Source organism: Podarcis cretensis (assembly GCF_951804945.1).
Source record: "Podarcis cretensis genome assembly, chromosome: 3".
Lineage (NCBI taxonomy): Eukaryota > Metazoa > Chordata > Lepidosauria > Squamata > Lacertidae > Podarcis > Podarcis cretensis.
The window spans coordinates 3,835,056-3,859,392 of NC_137172.1; the positions used below are offsets into that span (position 1 = coordinate 3,835,056).

Sequence of the window (24,337 nt, forward strand, 5' to 3'; positions counted from 1 at the left end):
ATATGAAACTGGGGCATCATGGACTGGGGAGTTCTTGCGCAAAAGCCCCTTTGAATTCAAGCCACACATGTTGGTTCGCACATCCTCAGGAAAGCTCCACGCAGCAGGCTTCTGTTGTGCCCATTTTGCAGCAGATGAGAACTGAGGCTGGGAAAGCAAATTCCCTGAGACCATCCAGGGAGTTTGCGGCCAAGACTGGAACGGACATACCTTTTGCCAAGTAGGCACAACAACTCGCTGAGCACTTCTTCATGCAGCTTAACACAAAAATCTGGGAATGGAAAGCCCCTGCTTAAAACTTTATTTTTAAAAAGAGTTGCTTCTGCGGTTTCCAGCTGATAATTTTATTGGTTTATTCTCTTTGTAAACTGCTTTGAGGTTTTTTTTTGTTTGCTTGTTTTTACAATCAGGCGGTGCATAAATTTTATGAAATAAATAATAAATAAATGTAGGATTAACTTTTGATCATTGCATTATTATTATATTTAGTGTTGTGCTCCAGCAATATTAAAAAGTTTTATTATAAACAATTGCAATCACCAATGCGCTTGTGGAAAATGCGGGGTATAAATAACAAGGGTGTGGCTGTGCTTGTTTTGAGCCCGAGTTTGTTGTTCCACGTGACAACAAGCTCCTGTGCGACTCTTGGAAGACCCACCGACCACCACAACCCCCACACCCTACGACAGAACACCACCACCATCCAAAGCCCTCCACCCGCCAGGTCCCGTGGAAAATGTCTACTGGGGCAGAGGAGAACCCAACTCCTGAAATGCTTTCTGGGTCCTAAAAGCCTTTCCGTCTGCCCTCCGTCCGAGGGGCCTGGAAGGAGCCTTGAAAGCTCTGGGGGGCATGTGTGTCTCCAGTCTTTTCCAGAGTCTTGCCTCTGCTCTTCCGTCACCGCAACCCTGGTTCATACCTCCGCTGGCACAATGGCACCCGGCGTCTCACCTCCCTGTGGAAAGAAAGAAGGGGAACGAGGAAAGCAAAGCCTGAGGGTTAACCATATTTTTTGCTCCATAAGACACACCTAGTTTTTAGAGGAGGAAAACAATAAAAAAATATATATTCTGAACAAAACAGTGGATGTATGATTTTTGTGGTTCATGCTGTGGCCACAGACATGTGATTTGACAGTGAGTTTGGGGTAGCCCAAGGCAAAAATCCTGAGAATCCATGTGGATCCATGCTTTGTAACCACGATTTTGCACCATTGCGGACCCATGAAACAGCGGGTGCATGATTTTTTGGGTACAGGCTGTAGCCATGGACATGCTATGTGATCGGATGGTGAAGTTGGGGTGACCCAATGCAAAAATCCTGAGGATCCATGGGCTTTTACCTCCCCGCTTCCAGGCAGCCTCCTTTATCGCTAGCGTCCCTTATCTCCCTCCTGATCGCTTGCCAATCAGTTGCTTCCTTTCAACACCCCCTTCCCTCTTGTTTGCCTTAGTGTCTTTTTCTTAGCTGGAGCAGTTTTTTGTTCCTCCTTTTCTTCTAATTTCTCTCCTCATTGCTTTAGTCTTCCTGTCTCCTCTCCTTGCAAGTTTGCTGTCTTTACCTCCCCCCTCCCAGGCAGCCTCCTTTATTGCTAGCATCCCTTATCTCTCTCCCCATCGGCAAATGATCAGCGGCTTCCTTTCAACACTCCCTTCCCTCTTTCAAAAAAAGAGAGCACGATCTGCTTTTTGCCCCTGGGCAATTCGGCTCCAGGGACCACACATTCGCTCCATAAGACGCACAGACATTTCCCCTTACTTTTTAGGAAGAAAAAAGTGGGTCTTATGGAGCGAAAAATACGGTATGTCATTCCTTCCAAATGAACATGCACGTATCTGAAAGACCACCTTTCCCCTACAGACCCTTTCTGCCTGCTGAGATGGCGCCCTCTTAGTAATTCTTCAGAGGCTTAGAGCGGGGCCTCCCGGCACAGGGCCTTTTCTGTGGTGGCCCCAAACTGCGGAAGTTGTGTCTGGCACCTTCCTTATGCAGCTTATGATGGAGATGTTCCTCTTTTGACACTTGAAGTGTATGTTTTTAGGATCCGCCTTCTTTTTACGTTTGTAAGTGGTTTGAAACTGTTTTTAATGCTGCATTTTAATGCTGTAACATACCCTGGGACCTTAGGGTGACGGGCAGGTAGTTAATAATGACATTAATGATGATCAAAATAGTAGTGGAGAGTGGCCAGCATTGCTCAGGAATTCTAAGAACTGCCCCTCCCCAAATGAGTATATTTTTGAAATCCATGTGGTTGAAATCCATGTAGTTTTGAAATGTTCAGCCTTTCTGGAAAACCTGACATTTGATCTCAGGAATGATAATGAAAACATTTGCTGCTGATATAATAATAATAATAATAATAATAATAATAATAATAAGCTGCTGATATTATTATTATTATTAATTATTATTATTATTATTATTTATACCCCGCCCATCTGGCTGGGTTTCCCCAGCCACTCTGGGTGGCTCCCAACAGAATATTAAAATACAATAGTCTATTAAACATTAAAAGCTTCCCTAAGCAGGGCTGCCTTCAGATGTCTTCTAAAAGTTGGGTAGCTGTTGTTCTCTTTGACATCTGGTGGGAGGGCGTTCCACAGGGTGGGCGCCACCACCGAGAAGGCCCTCTTGCAGCGAGGGAACCGCCAGAAGGCCCTCGGCACTGGACCTCAGTGTCTGGGCAATACGATGGGGGTGGAGACGCTCCTTCAGGTATATTGGACCGATACCTTACATTTCCAGTAATTTACATTTTGCTAAAACCAATGCAGTTCTGTAAAGTTCAGTCTAACGTATTGATTCAAAATGGTGCTCAGTTGTATCCAAACCCAGAGGGAATCTTTTCCCTGGTCTCAGGAACCACCATGCAAAATTTGGTTATAATATTTGGCTGAGATTCCTGAATCGCAGGGGGTTGGACTAGATGAACCTGGGGACCCCTTAGAACTCTACTACTCTATGATATCTTCTGAGTTGTCCAAATGTATCGCCTGCATATTGTTTCAGGAAGTGCAATTTTGGTCTGTTCTCATTGAGATACAAAGCGCACGAACTTTCTCCTGCATCCCTCCTCATGAACACCAAACTCCCACCCCTATTTTTGTTTGCAGTGTCATGTGACATGGCATGGCATTATCAACGGAGGTGATACAGGGTTGCACCCTGTTATGTACTGAGTTGAATAGGACCCAGAATGCAGCAGTCTGATTGGTCCACAGGAGCCACCCAATCCAGCTCCAGATGGAAGTGAATCCGCAACCTGATTGGCCTACAGGTGAATCCCAGAATTAGCCAATCACAAGGGGCCCATTGTGTAAATAATGTATATAAAGCAGACATTCTGGGGGAACTTCCATTCCTCCTCAACACTATGAGCTGAATAAAGAGCATGAAATCCACTCTCGACTCCGAGTATATTTCACACCCCATGCTATGTGTGCCCTGGGAGGGGTGGTACCAGCACAAGCAAGATGAGATCTAGTGTGGATTGTTGTTGTTGTTGTTTAGTCGTTTAGTCGTGTCCGACTCTTCGTGACCCCCTGGACCAGAGCATGCCAGGCACTCCTGTCTTCCACTGCCTCCCGCAGTTTGGTCAGACTCATGTTGGTAGCTTTGAGAACACTGTCCCACCATCTCGTCCTCTGTCGTCCCCTTCTCCTTGTGCCCTCCGTCTTTCCCAACATCAGGGTCTTTTCCAGGGAGTCTTCTCTTCTCATGAGGTGGCCAGAGTCTTGGAGCCTTCAGGATCTGTCCTTCCAGTGAGCACTCAGGGCTGATTTCCTTCAGAATGGATACATTTGATCTTCTTGAAGTCCATGGGACTCTCAAGAGTCTCCTCCAGCACCAGAATTCAAAAGCATCCATTCTTTGGCGATCAGCCTTCTTTATGGTCCAGCTCTCTCTTCCATACATCACTACTGGGAAAACCATGGCTTTTACTATACGGACCTTTGTTGGCAAGGTGATGTCTCTGCTTTTTAAGATGTTAGTGTGGATTGCACACTACCTTTGAAGGTGACCCAGAAACTGCAATTAATCCAGAATGCGGCAGCTACACTGGTGACTGGGAGCGGCCGCCGAGACCACATAACACCGGTCTTGAAAGACCTACACTGGCTCCCAGTAAGTTTCCAAGCACAATTCAAAGTGTTGGTGCTGACCTTTAAAGCCCTAAACGGCCTCGGTCCTGTATACCTGGAGCGTCTCCACCCCCATCATTCTGCCCAGACACTGAGATCCAGCACCGAGGGCCTTCTGGCAGTTCCCTCACTGCGAGAAGTGAGGTTACAGGGAACCAGGCAGAGGGCCTTCTCGGTGGTGGCGCCCGCCCTGTGGAACGCCCTCCCTTCCAATGTGAAGGAAATAAGCATCTATCTTCTTTTTAAAAGACATCTGAAGGCAGCCCTGTTTAGGGAAGTTTTTAATATTTAATGCTGGATTGTTTTTAACACTTGATTGGGAGCCACCCAGAGTGGCTGGGGAAACTCGGCCAGATGGGCGGGGTATAAATAATAAAATATTATTATTATATTATTACTACTCTTGGTCAGCAGCGGAAGATGCAGCTTGGGTGCCTGGGGCAAGCTGCCCATAGGAATGGAAATCATTTCAGCTGCCAAAACGGTTTTTATCCTAACTTGTTATAACTTGTTTTGAGGTTTTTTATAATTGTGTTAGAAATACGGTAGTTCACTATTTTCCCTAAGCCACTTTTAATCTATGTTCATTTGATAAAGAAAAAGGGCAGGGCATTAAAAAAAATAAATCACCAAATAAGTAAGACTACCTATTATTTGCTGTTCTCTATGAATCCGTGAGCTCTGCCCTGCAGTGATAACAATCCAGATACTGTTTCCGTAATCATTTAATTCCAAGATGAAAGACAGATGAGTCAGGAGCTCCTTCACTGCAGCGGAAGGTGGCAAGGCTTTCTCAGCCTCTGAATCACACAAAGAGTATCAATCAAATCAGAGGCTGAAATGAGTTCAGGGGCATTATCCCATGACAAGCGCCCTCCTTATTTGTTTTATTTATTTGGGTGATCTGTATATTCCTTCATATTGCCAGGGACTGGACTGAGGAAGGGAGACGGTATAGATTTAGAACAGTGGTTTGCAGAAGGTCATAGCTCAGAGGCTGCAGAGGGGAAAAGCTGGGAAATTTTGGGAGAGGGGCAGGAGGAAGAAGAAGCTGGCAGACTCAGTGTCTTTGGAAAGCAATCCAGACCCCTCTTCTCCCAGAAGCAGGCATTGAAAGTAGGAGAACAGAAAGCTCAGAGGCAGAAGGCACAGATCAGCCAGCTCAGGGATGACGTAGAATAGGAGAGACGGAGAGGGTGCCATTATCCGAGAGACGGCATTCCTTCATCTCTCTCTGTGAATATGGAATAAAGTACTGGAGAAGTCCAGCCAGATGGGTGGGATATAAATAATAAATTATTATTATTATTATTATTATTATTATTATTATTATTATTATTACTTGGTAAGAACTCTTCTTGTTTATCTACTTCTTGGCTGACACTGTGAGAGGGATCAGATTCCCTGAAGCCTGACACATATGCAGTCTCCAAGTGGTTTCTTACCATCCTAAGAACACCACAAATGAAAAACTAAATAATAATTTTAAAAAATGACATTTTAGAGCAACATTCTTAAACATCAGCATGGATGTTCCAATGGATGTATTCGAATACTTTCAAAACGTGAAGATTTCGTTTGGTTTTTATCTTATCATTTTTGCATTGGTGCCTGTATTGCTTGTGAATTGCCTTGAGGTCTCCTTTTTGGCCGAAAGGCGGCATATAAATAAAAAGAAAACATAATATAACGCCAGCAGAACAAATACACTGCAGAGGGCCTTCTCGGTGGTGGCGCCCACCCTGTGGAACACCCTCCCATCACATGTCAAGGAAATAAACAACTACCATATTTTTCGCTCCATAAGACACATTTTTTTTCCTCCTCAAAAGTAAGGAGAAATGTCTGTGCGTCTTATGGAGCGAACATGTGGTTGGTCACTGGCTCCCTTTCTGGCCCCGCTCCCTTGCCCAGGCCTCCATTGTTGAATGTTCTGCAGACGAAGGCTGTTTGTTTCCCCAGCGACATGTGACTGGCTGTTTAGATTATCTGTCTGGAAACTGTAGAAACGGCTCCCTTTTCTTTCCTAAAGAAGCTGCAGAAATGTGAGTTGAACCCCATAAAAACAGGATTTTTTCCCTTTGCAAAGTAAGCTCAACAACTTTGAGCTGATACCCAAAAAACTGGGGCTTTCCTCTTTTGCAAAAGAAGCTGCACAACTGTGAGCTGATCCCCCCCAAAAATGGGGCTTTCCCCCTTTCCTCCTCTAAAAACTAGGTGTGTCTTATGGTCAGGTGCGTCTTATGGAGCGACAAATACGGTGCCTGGCTTTTAGAAGACATCTGAAGGCAGCCCTGTTTTTATTGTTTGATGTTTTAATGTTTGATTGTTTGATGTTTTTAATGTTTGATGTTTTATTGTGTTTTTAATATTCTGTTGGGGGCCGCCCAGAGTGGCTGAGGAAACCTAGCCAGATGGGTGGGGTAGAAATAAATAATCATCATCATCATCATCAAAAAGGCAAGTGAGAGACGAGTCTGCAAAATTGTGTGTGGCATGGAGAGAGAAGGGAGAGAACAGTTTTTCTCCTTCCGCCATAACACTGGAACTCTTAGATACCCAACGAAGTTGAAGGCTGGAGGATTCAGGGCAGCATGTAGCACGTAGGTAAACTGTGGAACTCACTGCCACAGGGAACAGTGCGGGCCACCAGCCGGGATGCCTTTAAAAGAGGATTGGACAAATTCATGGAGGAGGAGAGGGCTAATGATGGGCGGGGTATTATTCTTATTCTTATTCTTATTCTTATTCTTATTACATACATTCGATATGACCTATGGCTGACGTGTGTGGCCTTATTACCTGTGATGACCTATACACACATGCAAGAGACCCTTGAAGGCTCCCCCTTGGGTGTAACAGGGTCTGATCCCACCAGGCAGCCTACCTGCATCTCAGCATCGAGGCTCAAGGTCTCGTAGATGTTCTCAAAGTGCTTCTCTGGGATGGGGGGAGGCTCCTCCTCTTCCTGTTCAGGGGCCTTGCGGTGGTTTGCTGGCTGCCACTCCTGCGCTGGCCTGGGCCTCTTGCACACTTTGGCATACATGGCGCTCAGCCTTTTCTCCATGTCATAGCTGGTCTGGATGGGGGCCGCTCCCTCAGGTGGCGGTCCCGGCTCCTGGCCCAGGGACTCGCTGCCCTGCAAGGCTGTAGGTGGCTGCACTGGCACCCCACTGGACCCTATAGTCCTTGTGTCCCTCCTGCGCGATTCGGCGGATCCTGCAAGCGAGTCCCCTGGGGTTGCACCACAACCTGTGCTGCTAATGATTAGCGAGCCATAGCCCTGCCTTCTTTCCAACCGGTCCCTGGTATATAATGCCCTTGCTCCTTCCTCAATGCTTTCGTAAACTTGGTTGTCGATGCTCCCATTCAGGGGCTCTGTTTCAGATACACGGGCCTCCTTTGGGGTCATCGGGAGTTTCCTGAACTGCAACGAGCTCGGGGAAGTTGCTTTTGCGCACGATGCTCCTGATGGCCCTGAGACTCCCAGGTGGTGCGGATCCGACTTTCCGGCCTTCTCCAGAGTTTGGTGGTTTGGGCTAACCGCCCGCATTTCTTTCGGGCAGCTGGCGTTTCTGCGCTCAAAGTCTGCAGCAAAACCGTTCGTTTGCCTCTCTGCCTGATGACTGGCCAAGGAACTACCTGCAGATAATGAGATGCATTAATACATCGTCAGCTGGTTTTGTTTGTTCCAGTTGTTGCAGGAGAGGATAATAGATTAAAAAGTTTCTGCCACTGCTTCTTACAGGTGTGGTGAATTATCCTGGACATCCTTAAATTTTTAATGTTTTTGCATTTCATCTTCTTGGGCTCTGATTCCCCCCCCCCCCCCCCCGTGATTTGTTGGTATGTAATGTGTGATTTATAGCAGAGGAATTGTTCATTTTGTGGTCTGATGCTCTTTCATATTGTTTGGAATTGTCCACTAGGGTCAAGAGGAGCCCATTTGTTATCGCTAAAAAATATTTTATATTGAGGAGGTCCGTGGATATCTGATGTATCTGATCCTGCAGGGACTAGCTCCACACTTCTATTCTATTTTCTTTTTTTTCCAAAAAAATTATTGGTTTTCACACTAACAAATAAAGAGACAAACGGAAATCATAACTGTCAGAGCTGCCTCCAGGTCCCAGCTCACAGAGGACCAACGCTAGGCTGTAGTTATGTACAAAAGTCTTTATTGAGATTCAGTTTCCATTTTAAAGCCACAGCGTGCAGCTCTACGTCTCGACTAATCTTCTTAACATTGTTAAGTGACTTCCTCGTATCCCCCTAGTTGAATTTCAATGCCTATCATTTTAACAGTTTACCAAATCAAAGTCCTTCTCATCTTAACTTAATCACTTAACATCTCTTTTTCTTCCCAATTCCTCATTGAACATGATAATTCATCACATTACTTATTTAAGTCCTAAGCCTAGTGATTGCAAGCTTTTCCCAATTAATTTAACTAAATAGTCATTAAATACTTCTATTTTCTTTAGAAATGGGTGGGAATGATATGCATTTTAATTACATGTTGCTTTGAGCGCTTTTTTTGGGGGGGGGGGGAGAATATAACTCGTTTTTTAAAAAATAAATGCACATCATCAACAATTGCTCCCTTAAACAATAAGCTCACAGCAAGAAAGATAATGCAGTAGGGATCATGGCAAACTGGAAATTTAAACCCAAATATTTGCATCAGGCCACAGTCATTTACTGGTGCACATTCCAGGCACTGGTGTTCGGAGGGGGGGCGGGTGAGCACACCGCACCGGGTGCCATTTGCGGAAAGGGTGTCATCACGGCTGCCTCCCGGGATGCGTGCTGCGCTCCCGCGCCGTGCTGCGCCACACACCCCACCCCCTGGGCGACGCACCACACCCCCGGGATGCGTGCCAGCCACACCCCCACCTGTTCTCCCCTCCGGGGGCTACAGCATGTTGCTCCGCCACTGATTCCAGGAACCCAATTTAAAAAAAAATTGGGAAATGATATATAATGAATCGAGGAAAATGTTTAAAATGACATTTGTTAAAAAAAACCCAGAAGCATTTCTGTTAGGGATTGTAGGACAAGGCCCGCCAAGGAAAATAAAGAATTTATTCATGTATGCTACAACAGCGCCCATCACCTCCTGGCAAATAGAAGGGGAAGAAATGGAGGCAGTGAGAAATTTTACTTTCTTGGGCTCCATGATCACTGCAGATGGGGACAGCAGTCACGAAATTAAAAGATGCCTGCTTCTTGGGAGAAAAGCAATGACAAACCTAGACAGCACCTTAAAAAGCAGAGACATCACCTTGCCAACAAAGGTCTGTATAGTTAAAGCTATGGTTTTCCCAGTAGTGATGTATGGAAGTGAGAGCTGGACCATAAAGAAGGCTGATCGCCGAAGAATTGATGCTTTTGAATTCTGGTGCTGGAGGAGACTCTTGAGAGTCCCATGGACTGCAAGAAGATCAAACGTATCCATTCTGAAGGAAATCAGCCCTGAGTGCTCACTGGAAGGACAGATCCTGAAGCTGAGGCTCCAAGACTTTGGCCACCTCATGAGAAGAGAAGACTCCCTGGAAAAGACCCTGATGTTGGGAAAGATGGAGGGCACAAGGAGAAGGGGACGACAGAGGATGAGATGGTTAGACAGTGTTCTGGAAGCTACAAACTTGAGTCTGACCAAACTGCGGGAGGCAGTGGAAGACAGAAGTGCCTGGCGTGCTCTGGTCCTTGGGGTCACGAAGAGACGGACGCGACTAAACGACTAAACAACAGCAACAACAGCGGCAGGAGTCTTGATAGCACAAGTATGGAAGAATGATGAAACCCTGACAAAAGAACAGTGGCAAGAGAAACTGATGAACTATGCAGAACTGGCTAAACTAACATATAAACTGCGAGATAAGGACAACTGTGACTTGAAAGAAGAACGGGAACTTTTTACAATTTACTTAAAATGACAACAAAATGAATTCGACTCCTTGGCAGGCTTTGAATAAACATACATAAATTTATTGATTGTCAACACAGCAGATAGATAATATAAGGATTTATGAAAATTCACAGTATGCAGAGAAATATATTTGTTGAAAAATCAGATAGAGGAGCCGAGGGAAGGAAATAATGAAGATGATATGTTTTGATATGTTGAAATTGTTAATTAAAAAAACTTTAAAAAAAAGATTCCAGGAACCCAAATATTGAAGGATACGCTGAGGGAGGAGATGTTATTATTAATTGTTGTTATTGTCATGAATATTATTATTATGGTATCCTACCCTTCTTCAAGGAGCCTTCCAAGGCTAATAACAACACATAAATAAATGAGGTCAGCCTTAAGACAGCAAGCACAATGCAGCAGGCTCGGACTGTTAAAACTATTTAAACCGTAGCAGCTTCCAAAATGTGGAACTTCCTCTCCATAGAGTTGCATCAGCCATCCTCATTATACAGTTTCCATTCTTTGCTGAAGATCCACTGGCTTTTGGACAGTTAAAAACTGTGTGATTCCCCTCCCCTCCCCGTTGGGGCCAGCCTTGTTGTCTGATGGTACATTCTTTAGTTTGCTTATAAATCGTTTTATTGGATTTGAAGGTCTTGTGGTTATACGGTTGTAACTAGGGATGGGAAGAAATTTGACTCGGTTTGCATTTAAAGGCAAATCTACCTCATCTGCACTTTCCAGATCAATACTCCAACCGAAAAGCAGGCTTCTCCGAATTTTGCAATATATTAATGGGTACAAAACCATGGCAAAGCGTGCATGAAAATAAATGCATGTATTGCTGAAAAGAACAAGCAAAAAATACATTGTTTTACGGGGGAATGTTTTGCAAAAAAAAAAGGCGAATTTGCACACAATGATGCACTGTATATGAGGAGAGGTTTGCACTAAAATACCGATGAATTTTCACGTGGACTTTTTAACAAGAATGGAAATGCACAAGTGATGTGAAACTGTAGAGAACCGAGTTTAAGGTTGGAAAAGTGAGAAATGGAGAGGAACTTAACTTGACAGATTCACACCCACCCACTTGCAACCCCCTGTTTGACAGGTAAGAAGCCTCTTTAAGAAATTAAAGGCTAAAAAACTCCACTGCACCTCGGTACCATAGGCCTTGAGCAAATAAATATATTTTAAGTGGCAATTGGGTGGGGGGAAGTGAACCCTGAAGGATGATGTTGAAGTTACTTACCAGTTTCCAGTTCCTCACTTGCACAGAAGTTCGAAGAACAACTCAGGCAGAAAATGTAAAGAAAGAACTAATGTTTCTGAAGGCAGCCCTGTTTAGGGAAGCTTTTAATATTTGATGAATTATTGTATTTTAATATTTTGCTAGCAATGACAAACCTAGACAGCATCTTAAAAAGCAGAGACATCACCTTGCCAACAACGGTCCGTATAGTTAAAGCTCTGGTTTTCCCAGTAGTGATGTATGGAAGTGAGAGCTGGACCATAAAGAAGGCTGATCGCCAAAGAATGGATGCTTTTGAATTCTGGTGTTGGAGGGGACTCTTGAGAGTCCCATGGACTGCAAGAAGATCAAACCTCTCCATTCTGAAGGAAACCAGCCCTGAGTGCTCACTGGAAGGACAGATCCTGAAGCTGAGGCTCCAAGACTTTGGCCACCTCAGGAGAAGAGAAGACTCCCTGGAAAAGACCCTGATGTTGGGAAAGATGGAGGGCACAAGGAGAAGGGGACGACAGAGGACGAGATGGTGGGACAGTGTTCTCGAAGCTACCAGCATGAGTTTGACCAAACTGCGGGAGGCAGTGGAAGACAGGAGTGCCTGGCATGCTCTGGTCCAGGGTGTCACGAAGAGTCGGACATGACTAAACAACTAAACAACAACAACAACAATATTTTGCTGGAAGCCACCCAGAGTAGCTGGGGAAACCCAGCTAGATGGGCAGGGTATACATTATTATTATTAAAACAAAATAAAAGAAAAAAATTCCTTCCAGTAGCACCTTAAAGACCAACTAAGTTAGTTCTAGGTATGAGCTTTCGTGTGCATGAAGTTTGCATGCACACGAAAGCTCATACCTAGAACTAACTTAGTTGGTCTTTAAGGTGCTACTGGAAGGAATTTTTTTCTTTTATTTTGTTTTGACTATGGCAGACCAACACGGCTACCTATCTGTAACTATTATTATTATTATTATTATTATTATTATTATTATTATTATTATGCATCCATGATTCCCACCTTAGAATACCCCATATTCTATATCTCCATGAACATAGGAAGCTGTCTTATACTGAGTCACACCGTTGAGCCCATCTAGCTCAGTATTGTCCACACAGGCTGGCAGAAGCTCTTTAAGATTTCAAGCAGGGGACATTTGCCAGCCTTACCTGACTCTCCCCTTTCAGATCGGTAATAGTTTTCTGCAATAAGACTGGTTGTGCATGCACAACACTCACGGATACGTGAAGGAGCTCGGGGGAAAGAGCACGGAGGCACTGGAGGCAGTGATGTGCTCTGGTAAATCACGCTGCATGGATCACTGCATTGGAAAGGTGAGGGACAGAGGAAGGGCGTGGACCTGCAGGTATAAGAGTGGAAAGCTGGGCGGACAGAGGATCAGGCGGGCATTTTGCAAAGCCTTGACACGGCTCTTTCCCATCACCACAAATAGCACCAAAGCCTTTGATCCTGCGGTTACAGTTCAGGTTTTCTGCAAGGCAAACACTGGTTCGGCACCAAAGCCTTTGATCCTGCGGTTACAGTTCAGGTTTCCTGCAAGGCAAACACTGGTTCGGCAAGTACCGTATTTTTTGCACTATAAGACTCACTTTTTCACTCCTAAAAAGTAAGGGGAAATGTGTGTGCATCTTATGGAGTGAATGCAGGCTGTGCAGCTATCCCAGAAGCCAGAACAGCAAGAGGGATTGGTGCTTTCACTGCTCAGCGATCCCTCTTTCTGTTCTGGCTTCTGAGATTCAGAATATTTTTTTTCTTGTTTTCCTCCTCCAAAAACTAGGTGCGTCTTGTGGTCTGGTGCGTCTTATAGAGTGAAAAATACAGTATCTCCGACGAAGGACCCCACCTAGGCTCAAGCCAAGCCACCCGTTTGTTTCCCTGCCAGGGAATTTGCACGCTTCACAAGACACACACAAACACACGTGTGTGTACAGAATCCAGGCTTTCCTTTCCTCTCCTGTTTTTGCAGCGAATCTGTTCCCCCCAACACCTCGGCAATCGTTTGGCCGAGCGCCAACACTTGTAATAAGTTTGTTCCTTTGGTTAAGCGTTTAAAGCCACGGAACAGGTTCCAACACTGTCGGCAGAAGCTGTCAATTGCTGGGTCTGGCAGAGAGAACTCGCCCGGCAGGTTCGCTCTGCGGAAGATGAAATAACCGAGCGCAGTCTAGTGGGTTGGCCTTGGACCAGAGAGGCTTTGGAGGCTGTGCCTGCATTTCCCTCCCCCCCTACCCCCCCACCCCACGGAGCGAACACCAGTTTTGCAAGGTGGGGGCGGGTGGAAGGGTTGACCTCTTCATCCTCCCCTTGACGCTGCTCTGATTCAGAGAGCCCCGTGGCTGCTTCAGATCATAAAACTGGCTCCCACATCACATGTGCCAGTGCGGCGGCGTGGTTGCAGTGTTGGAGCAGGGCCTGGGAAGCCGGGGTTCAAATCCTGGCTTGGTGGTGAAGCTCGTTGGGTGACCTTGGGATGGTGACACTGCCTCTCTCAGCCTACCTTTCAGGGTTGTTGTGGGGCCACCTTGAGCTCCTTTGGAGGAAAAGATGGGATGCAAATGCAACTAATTGCCATAATAATGAACCGACCACGTAAATTGACCTGGACCCTGCAATCATCATCTCAGGCCTTCTTTGCATCCCTCCACCGTGAGAGATCCAGGAAGTGGCAACATGAGAACGGGGCCTTCTCTGCAGTGGCCCCCCATCTGTGGAATGCTCTGCCCAGGGAGGCTCCTAGAGATGGAAGCCCTGTGGGGCTCAAATGGTTTGGCTCTATTTATTCCATAAGATTTATACACCACTTGGCTGCTAAAAAACAAAACAAAACCTCAAAGCGGTTTGCGAAGAAGATAAAACAAAAAAACCAATAAGAAAAGTTAGCAACAGTAACGTAAGTCTTCCGAAGAGTTAAAACAGCAAGAAACTGAAAACCTGCATCAACTTTCTAAATATCTGGGTAGGCTCTAGTCTTGTGGTGTGTTTGTGTATGCACACAGCAGTGCCGGATTTATGTATAAGCTAAACAAGCTATACAGCTGAGAACCACACTCTCTTGGGGACCCCCCCAAAAAACTAAAGAGAAAGAAACCTGGATGTACATTTCCAAAATATAACAAAAAAACCAATAAAATAAAACCTACATACAGCAACAATGTTTTGTGTTGTATATGGACCTATTAGGTCCATAAATTACCATGCAGCATATATTCAACACAAAAAGCAGCGACAATTTGTTGTTGACAAAGGACAGCTGGACATATCAAGGGCCCCATTACCTTCAGGAGCTTAGGGCCTCATCAATCCTAAATACAGCTCAGGTACACGCAGAAACTGGGACACGGGTGGCGCTGTGGGCTAAACCACAGAGCCTAGGACTTGCCGATCAGAAGGTCAGCTGTTCTAATCCCCGTGATGGGGTGCGCTCCCATTGCTCGGTCCCTGCTCCTGCCAACCTAGCAGTTCGAAAGCACCTCAAAGTGCAAGTAGATGAATAGGTACCACTCTGACGGGAAGGTAAACAGCATTTCCGTGCGCTGCTCTGGTTCACCAGAAGCGGCTTAGTCATGCTGGCCACATGACCCGGAAGCTGTACGCCGGCTCCCTCGGCCAATAAAGCGAGATGAGCACCACAACCCCAGAGTCGGTCATGACTGGACCTAATGGTCAGGGGTCCCTTTACCTTTACACACAGAAAAAGGGAAGGGAATCCCCTGCTATCTAACTGGAGGCTCGTTCACTAGCGCTGATTTGATGTTGTTGTTGTTTAGTCGTTTAGTCGTGTCCGACTCTTCGTGACCCCATGGACCAGAGAACGCCAGGCACTCCTGTCCTCCACTGCCCCCCGCAGCTTGGTCAGACTCATGCTGGTAACCTCGAAAACACTATCCAACCATCTCGTCCTCTGTCGCCCCCTTCTCCTTGTGCCCTCCATCTTTCCCAACATCAGGGTCTTCTCCAGGGAGTCTTCTCTTCTCATGAGGTGGCCAAAGTACTGGAGCCTCAGCTTCACAATCTGTCCTTCCAGTGAGCACTCAGGGCTGATTTCTTTCAGAATGGATCGGTTGGATCTTCTTGCAGTCCATGGGACTCTCCAGAGTCTCCCCCAGCACCAGAATTCAAAAGCATCCATTCTTCGGCGATCAGCCTTCTTTATGGTCCAGCTCTCACTTCCATACATCACTACTGGGAAAGCTGATTTGATACTATCCCTAATAATACTTTTTTTAAAAGAGGAACCAAAAAGGGATGCCTGACTCCTAACCAAGCCTGTTCACAACATAAACAGAACAGGGATGTCCTGTTTAGGACGGAAGGAAGGAAGGAGCAAAGACCCTGAGGTTTCCATGCAGAGAAGGGGGTTTTTCTGCTTCACACTGACTTCCGCAAACACATGTTGTTCTGGCTCCACTGTTCTGCCACAGGGCACTGCCAAACAGCCTGATTATTGAGCATTCACCCTGATTCGTTGGCAGGGAGATTAGTTGGCCTGGTTATGGAACGCACGCCCATTCTGGTTTGTTTGTGGGCAAGTTTCATGACTTCGGGTCAAAGCAAGTGCCTTATCACTTTCCTTTTTGCGAAAAGTCTGATCTCCTGAGGAACGAGGAGTTTGTTGTGGCAGAGCTCAAAACAAACTAGGATTGTGCGGCCTGAATTTTCTGGACATGTCAGTGAATCCCTAGCCCCCAAACGGCGACAGGTTCCCAGCAGTAAGATCACCGGGAAGGAAATGTTTCTGCTTCTGTCCTGCTTTTGCTCCTGCAAAGAGCACATTGCAAGTGGGTTCGGAGCACCTCAGGTAGAGATTCAACGTTGCACAAATTCCAAAAGCAGTGAAATTGGGCCTGGGAACATAGGAAGCTGTCTTTGCTGAGACCATTGCTCCATCTAACTTAGTACATCCTGCCCTGGCTGGCAGCAGTCTGTCACTGTTTCAAACAGGACTCTCCACTGTAAGAGCTGGTCCAGAGTTTCCCAAAACTTGGGTTTCCAGAATTTGTTGGACTACAACTCTCATCATCCCTAGCTAGCAGGTCAGGGATGATGGGAATTGTAGTCCCAAAACAGCTGGAGACCCAAGTTTGGGAAACCCTGAGCAAGACAACCGTGGACTTTAAACAGAAGTTGGATGGTCATCTGTCATTGACGCTATAGTTGAGATTTGTGCATTGCAGCGGGCTGGGCTGGATGACCTCTGAGGTCCCTTCCAACTCTGATTTTATGCTTCTGCAAATGCAATTAACAAACAATGGGAGAAATTGGAAGGATCTCAAAAGAGAAGACAAACAGGGATTGGAAGGTGTTTAAAGGATACTTGCCAAACCATATTGAAAAATCAGAACTCCTATTAGAATAAACAAGTTCCGTTTTAAATACTGAAATACTAAATAAGATGGATAACAACGTGTAATAGAAAAAGAAGCATGAAATTAGGTTAAAGGTGTGTGAAAGAAAGTAATAAAAGTGGAAAGAAATTGCAATTGAGTAGATTGGAAGTCTAACACAAAGGTGGGGTGAGGGGTGGTGATAGGAAAAGGAATTATCTGTGGGGTTGGATATTTTTAAGGATTGTATGAAATGTATGTTTGTATGCTTGTATATTCGCAATATGTGTGTATTAATGCTGAATTATTTTAACAATAAAAACTTTTCAAAAAAATAATAATAATGGCGCAACTGTCCTTGCAAAGGGGTTTTGTGGTTCTCTTCCCCGGGGTTAAAGTGTTAAGCGTCAAGTGCTCTCGAATTTTTGTTTTCGCTCTGCAGCCAGGGCAGGGAGGCCATGTTAACGCACAGCAACACACGCCCCGGCTGGCTCTATCCAGGGCCGGCTGCCCACACCTCAGCGCTGTCTTCTCAACTCCCCAAATGCCCTGGCTCCTTCTCAGCAAAGAGTTGCTCTCCAGCAAACCGCAATGACTCATCAAGCTTGGCTCTCCGGGTGCCAGGAGCCATACAAGCATACAAACTTGTCCCATGCCTGCGTCCCACAGGAGGGCACCCCCAGAACCCCCCAGGCTCAGGAGCCAAGAAGTCTCCCCTGCCCACTCTCTGCCTGCTCAGGAGATTCGTCCACGGTGCAAGGGGGTGTGTGATCCCTCTAGCTGGAATATGTCTTCCCCCACAGCTCCAGACTTGCACTCAGCCAACAGCAGTTTGGTGTTGAATTACTGCTGGAAGATTCCCCCGTCTCTGGGGGAAGCAGGAGCAAGCAAAAGAAGAAATGTGGTCAGCGCTGGAGCGGAGCGTTAACTGTTTCTACCAGAACAGCCGTGTCAGGCTCCTACAGCTGGGTAGGCGAAAGGGTGGGTGTTTCGCACGCAGAACGTCCAGGCAAGGCTGGGCGAGACCTCTGTAAGAGCTGCGGCCAAACAATGTGGAAAATACTGGGGTAGGTGGATCATAGAATCATAGAATCATAGAGGTGGAAGAGACCACAAGGGCCATCGAGTCCAACCCCCTGCCAAGCAGGAAACACCATCAGAGCACTCCTGACATAAATGCAGGTGGTGCTGTGGGTTAAACCACTGAGCCTAGGACTTGCTGATCAGAAGGTCGGTGGTTCGAATCCCCGCAACAGGGTGAGTTCCTGTTGCTCGGTCCCTGCTCCTGCCAACCTAGCAGTTCGAAAGCACGTCAAAGTGCAAGTAGATAAATAGGTACCGCTCCTGTGGGAAGGTAAACTGCATTTCTGTGTGCTGCTCTGGTTTCACCAGAAGCGGCTTATTCATGCTGGCCACATGACCCAGAAGCTGTACGCCGGCTCCCTCGGCCAATAAAGCAAGATGATCGCCACAACCCCAGAGTCGTCCGTGACTGGCCCTAATGGTCAGGGGTCCCTTCACCTTTTTAGGTGGACCAAAGGCACATTTAGTATACCTGAAGGAGCGTCTCCACCCCCATCATTCAGCCTGGACACTGAGGTCCAGTGCCGAGGGCCTTCAGGCAGTTCCCTCAGTGCGAGAAGTGAAGTTACGGGGAACCAGGCAAAGGGCCTTCTTGGTAGTGGCACCCACCCTGTGGAACACCCTCCCATCAGATGTCAAGGAGATAAACAACTATCTGACATTTAGAAGACATCTGAAGGCAGCCCTGTTTAGAGGAGTTTTTTAAAGTTTGATGTTTTATTCTGTTTTTAATGTTCTGTTGAAAGCTGCCCAGAGTGGCTGAGGAAACCTAGCCAGATGGGTGGGGTAGGAATAAATCATCATCATCATCATCATCATCATCATCATCATCATCATCATCATTGTTATTTAGGAAAAAGGCGAGTGAGAGACGAGTTTGCAAAATTGTGTGTGGCATGGAGAGAGAAGGGAAAGAACAAATTTTCTCCTTCTGCCATAACACTGGAACTCATAGATATCCAACAAAGTTGAAGGCTGGAAGATTCAGGGCAGATAAAAGAAAGTCCTTATTCATGCAGCACGTAGTTAAACTGTGGAACTCACTGCCACAGGAGACAGTGCGGGCCACCAGCCGGGATGGCTTTAAAAGAGGATTGGACAAATTCATGGAGGAGGAGAGGGCTAACGATGGCTACTGGCCACGATGGCAAAGCTCTGCCTCCACAGCTGGAAGCAGCAATGCTTCTGAATAGCAGTTGTCAGAAACTACAGGAGGGGAGAGTTGGTCTTGGGTTCGAATCCTGATTGTGGGTTTCACACGGGCACCTCATTGGCCACTGTGAGAACAGGATGCTGGACTAGATGGGCCACTGGGTTGGACTAGATTAGGGGTCAGCAAACTTTTCAGCAGGGGGCTGAAAAGTCAGGGAGAGAAGGGCAAGCAGGAGGTCCCAGATTCGGTCCTGGGACTCTGCAGGTATGGCTGGGAGAGACTCCTGTCAGAAACCCCAGGGAAACACAACCAATCAGGGTACACAATACTGAGCCAGAAGGACCAACCGTCTGACTTGGTATAAAAAAAAGCTTCCCATTTTGCTAGGCCATCTCCAGGTCACAAGACTCTCTAAACCAGGGGTCAGCAAACTTTTTCAGCAGGGGGCCAGTCCACTGCCCCATAGACCTTGTGTGGGGCCGGACTATACTTTTGGGGGTGAAATGAACGAATTCCTATGCCCCTCAAATAACCCAGAGATGCATTTTAAATAAAAGCACACATTCTACTCATGTAAAAACACCAGGCAGGCCCCACAAATAACCCAGAGATGCATTTTAAATAAAAGCACACATTCTCCTCATGTAAAAACACCAGGCAGGCCCCACAAATAACCCAGAGATGCATTTTAAATAAAAGCACACATTCTACTCATGTAATAACATGCTGATTCCCGGACTGTCCACACGCCGGATTGAGAAGGCGATTGGGCCACATCCGGCCCCCGGGCCTTAATTTGCCTACCCATGGACTAGAATCAGGCATGTCCAACAGGTAGATCGTGATCTACCGGTAGATCGTGAGAGTATCCCAGGTAGATCGCAGGATGAAGTTTAGTGATCGCCTTTGGCGAACCCTCCGCTAAAGATCACAGCCGGTCTTTTTATACTGTGAGTAGATCGCAGTCTCTTTGGAGTTGGAGATGCGTGGACTAGATGATGGTCAGGGTCCCTTCCAACTCTACCGTTCTATGAGTACGGCTAACCACACTACCTTCTTGGGAGAAAAGCAATGACAAACCTAGACAGCATCTTAAAAAGCAGAAACATCACCTTGCCGACAAAGGTCCATATAGTTAAAGCTATGGTTTTCCCAGTAGTGATGTATGGAAGTGAGAGGTGGACCATAAAGAAGGCTGATCACCAAAGAATGGATGCTTTTGAATTCTGGTGCTGGAGGAGACTCTTGAGAGTCCCATGGACTGCAAGAAGATCCAACCTCTCCATTCTGAAGGAAATCAGCCCTGAGTGCTCACGGGAAGGACAGATCCTGAAGCTGAGGCTCCAAGACTTTGGCCACCTCATGAGAAGAGAAGACTCCCTGGAAAAGACCCTGATGTTGGGAAAGATGGAGGGCACAAGGAGAAGGGGACAGCAGAGGACGAGATGGTGGGACAGTGTTCTGGAAGCTACCAGCATGAGTTTGACCAAACTGCGGGAGGCAGTGGAAGACAGGAGTGCCTGGCGTGCTCTGGTCCAGGGGGTCACAAAGAGGCGGACACGACTAAACAACAACCACCACACTACAGGGTCTCTGATGTGTCTGAAACAAAATCCGAATGAATCTCTGCCCTGCCACCCTCCACCTACAATGCGGTCTGTGCTTCAGGCTTTCTGCCCTGAGAATTAAAAACGGCTGCTTGCCGGAGAGTTAAAGGGATTGTTCTCTTTGCTCTCTGTGAACTCAGGGATAAAGATCAAAAAGGTCTGAAAGCCGGGCTGGGAGTGGGGGTGGAGAGGTGAAAGTAAAGCCCCTTTACTGTTCCAGGGAAATCTCCTCCCAATGCATAGCCCAGGCTTCCCCAACTTGGTGCCCTCCTGATGCGTGGGACTACGGCTCCCATCACTGCCCCCCACCAGCACAACTGTCCAGAACATGTGGAGGGCACCAGGTTGGGGCAGGCTGCCGCCATCTCGCCCCTGGCCTCAGCCTAGCCGGAATCACCCAGATGTCCCCTTAAAACCACCATCTCCATCTGGCGGATAATCCACGTTAAATAGATTCCAATCGCCTTATGCTCGCGGCAGGCAGAGGCATCTCGGGACTTATGCCGGAGAGACCCTCCAAGAGGGAGAAACCCACCACAGCACTCATATTCATGCACAAAAGGGCTGTTAACTTGGGCAGGGGGGGGGCAGTGCACTTGCCTGAGCATCGCCCCAGAGCCACAGGGTTCCATCCTCTCCCCCATGCTTTTTAACATCTACATGCAGCCGCTGGGAGAGATCATCAGGGGGTTTGGGCTGGGTGTCCATCAGTATGCAGATGATACCCAGCTCTACCTCTCTCTCAAATCAGAATCAGTAAAGGCGGTGAAGGTCCTGTGTAAGTGTCTGGAGGCGGTTGGAGGATGGATGGCGGCTAACAAATTGAGATTGAATCCTGACAAGACAGAAGTACTGTTTTGGGGGGACAGGAGGCGGGCGGTATGGTAGTTATTTTTCTCTTTGACATCTGATGGGAGGGCATTCCATAGGGCAGGCACCACTACCGAGAAGGCCCTCTGCCTGGTTCCCTGTAACTCGGCTTCTCGTAGCGAGGGAACCGCCAGAAGGCCCTCGGCGCTGGACCTCAGTGTCCGGGCAGAACGATGGAGGTGGAGACGCTCCTTCAGGTATACTGGACCGAGGCTGTTTAGGGCTTTAAAGGTCAGCACCAACACTTTGAATTGTGCTCGGAAATGTACTGGGAGCCAATGTAGGTCTTTCAGGACCGGTGTTATGTGGTCTCGGTGACCGCTCCCAGTCACCAGTCTAGCTGCCGCATTCTGGATTAGTTGTAGTTTCCGGGTCACCTTCAAAGGTAGCCCCACACAGAGTGCATTGCAGTAGTCCAACCAGAGCATGCACCACTCTGTGGGAAGATAGGGTCTCAGCCTGCGTACCAGATGGAGCTGGTAGACAGCCGCCCTGGACACAAAATTGACCTGCGCCTCCATAGACAGTTGTGAGTCCAGAATGACTCCCAGGCTGCGCACCTGGTCCTTCAGGGGCACAGTTAGCCATTCAGGACCAGGGAGTCCTCCACACCCGCCCACCTCCTGTCTCCCAAGAACAGTACAGGGAGGCATTTAAAGGGCTGGGGAATGGGAAGTGATGTAGTTCAGGCCACCGTTCCATGAAATCAGTCGGACTCACTTCCAAATAATGTGTAAGATACAGTTGTACCTTGGTTGTCGAACAGAATCCGTTCTGGAAGTCCGTTCGGCTTCTGAAAACGTTCAAAAACCTAGACACGGCTTCCAATTGGCTCCAGGTGCTTTCGGCACTCAATTGGAAGCCTCAGAAAAACATTCGCAAACCAGAACACTCGCTTCCAGGTTTGCGGAATTGGGAGCCAAATCGGATGAGTACCAAGGCGTTTGACAACCAAGGTATGGCTGTACTTCCACATGGCAGTTTACTGTGGTCTCAGCCCTGCTCTGCCTTCCAAGTTTTGTACAGTGTCTGCACAATGCCATCCTCATCGAAATACGACCCTTTATTATTTCCCCCCATTATTAATTGTTCCATGGAGTTCATGGGAAGTGTTCTGCTGGAGAGTGTTCCCCCCCCCCCGGCCGGTCCCTAAAATATCAGAATTCCGCTCCACAGCAACTCTGAGCAGGGCCTTCTGTGTGGTTGCCCCTGCTCTGTGGAAAACCATCCCTGGTGAGAAACGATGGGTGCCCACAAATCTGTCCTTTTTTGCAAACAACTGAAGGCATTTTTTTTTTGAGACAAGCTTGGGTGGAAAGGTCTCTAGCCTTATATATTCATCCTGTATTGCTTAAAAAAACCTTTCTTCGGTTTGCTTTTTTTGCATGGTTTCGAAAACTATATTAACTGTTTTTATGGCGTGTCTGCAAACTGCCTTGAGACACGCATTAAAAAGTCAGTTGACCGATTGACTGATGGGCTGGTGGAATAAAACCAATCAATAAATGTGTCAGAATTGAATAAGCTCCCAGCCAGGATCCACCTGCCTTCCTCAGCTGCCAGGAGATGTTGGTTTGATGTTCCCTCTCGCTATCTTATCTCTCATCGCCTCCCAGGAACTGATTGCACACACCTCCCTGGTTTCTTGACTCCCATGAGACAGGTTTCTGACTCGCCCACGGCTAGAGAAGAGGGAGCCACGCTTGCCAGCCGCTTTCTGGCACACACACACACACACACACACACACACACACCGCCATAGTGGTCAGGCTCAGGAAACCACTTTGCAAGGCTTATGACATCAGGAGGTAACGTGTGGCCATGAGCAATGCCAACAGGAGATTCGGCGGCAACATGTGGGAGTGGAAGAACCACATTTAGGCATGTGCAAAGTCAGGCCTGGGGGCCTAATCCGGCCTGCCAGTTGGTTTAATGTGGACCCTGCAGCAGTTTATTTTCGGGGGGGGGGGAATCCTTCAAAAAGCTCAACAACTTCTATCCTAAGAAAAGCTCAACAACTTTGGGGTAAAATGCCAAAACATCAACAACTTCAATCCTAAATAAGGTCAGCAACTCTTTGGTCAGCCCTCACACATGTTCACTTCGTCAAACCTGGCCCTCTTTGAAAAAAGTTTGGACACCCCTGACATATGTAGTTAAAATATGGCTGGCCACTTCCCTGAACAGGGCTGCCTTCAGATGCCTTCTAAATCTCAGGTAGTTATTTATCTCTTTGACATCTGGTGGGAGGGCGTTCCACAGGGCAGGTGCCACCACCGAGAAGGCCCTCTGCCTGGTTCCCTGTAGCTTTGCTTATCACAGGGAGGGAACCACCAGAAGGTCCTCTGTGCTGGACTTCAATGTCCGGGCAGAATGATGGAGGTGGAGACGCTCCTTCAGGTATACTGGACCGAGGCCGTTTAGGGCTTTAAAGGTCAGCACCAACACTTTGAATTGTGCTCGGAAATGTACTGGGAGCCAATGTAGGTCTTTCAGGACCGGTGTTGTGTGGTTTCGGCAGCCACTCCCAGTCACCAGTCTAGCTGCCGCATTCTGGCTTAATTGCAGTTTCCGGGTCACCTTCAAAGGTAGCCCCACATAGAGCGCATTGCAGATAACTAGAGCATGCACCACTCTGGCGAGACAGTCTGCGGGCAGGAAGGGTCTCAGCCTGTGTTCCAGATGGAGCTGATAAACAGCTGCCCTGGACACAGAATTAACCTGCGCCTCCATGGACAGCTGTGAGTCCAGAATGACTCCCAGGCTGCACACCTGGTCCTTCAGAGGCACGGTTACCCCATTCAGGACCAGGGAGTCCCCCACACCCGCCCACCTCCTGTCCCCCCACAAACAGTACTTCTGTCTTGTCTTGTTAGCCGCCATCCATCCTCCAACCGCCTCCAGACACTCACACAGGACCTTCACCGCCTTCACTGGTTCTGATTTGAAAGAGAGGTAGAGCTG

At 47.3% G+C, this 24,337-nt stretch overlaps 1 protein-coding gene across 3 annotated transcripts in view; it reads right to left on the minus strand.

The window, feature by feature from the left end:
• Window positions 1-326: 326 nt before the first annotated feature.
• Window positions 327-24,337, minus strand: part of LOC307211851 (uncharacterized protein) — a 63,974-nt gene continuing 39,963 nt past the window's right edge. For 2 of the 3 annotated variants that reach the window (XM_079968958.1, XM_079968957.1), the window contains 2 exons: window positions 7,033-7,787; window positions 327-955 (listed from right to left, as the gene is read on the minus strand). In XM_079968958.1, the coding sequence (XP_079825084.1) occupies window positions 914-955; window positions 7,033-7,787 (797 nt within the window). In that variant the 3' untranslated portion in view covers window positions 327-913. The remainder of the gene's footprint in view (window positions 956-7,032; window positions 7,788-24,337) is intronic. The other variant, XM_079968959.1, reaches the window with a different exon arrangement.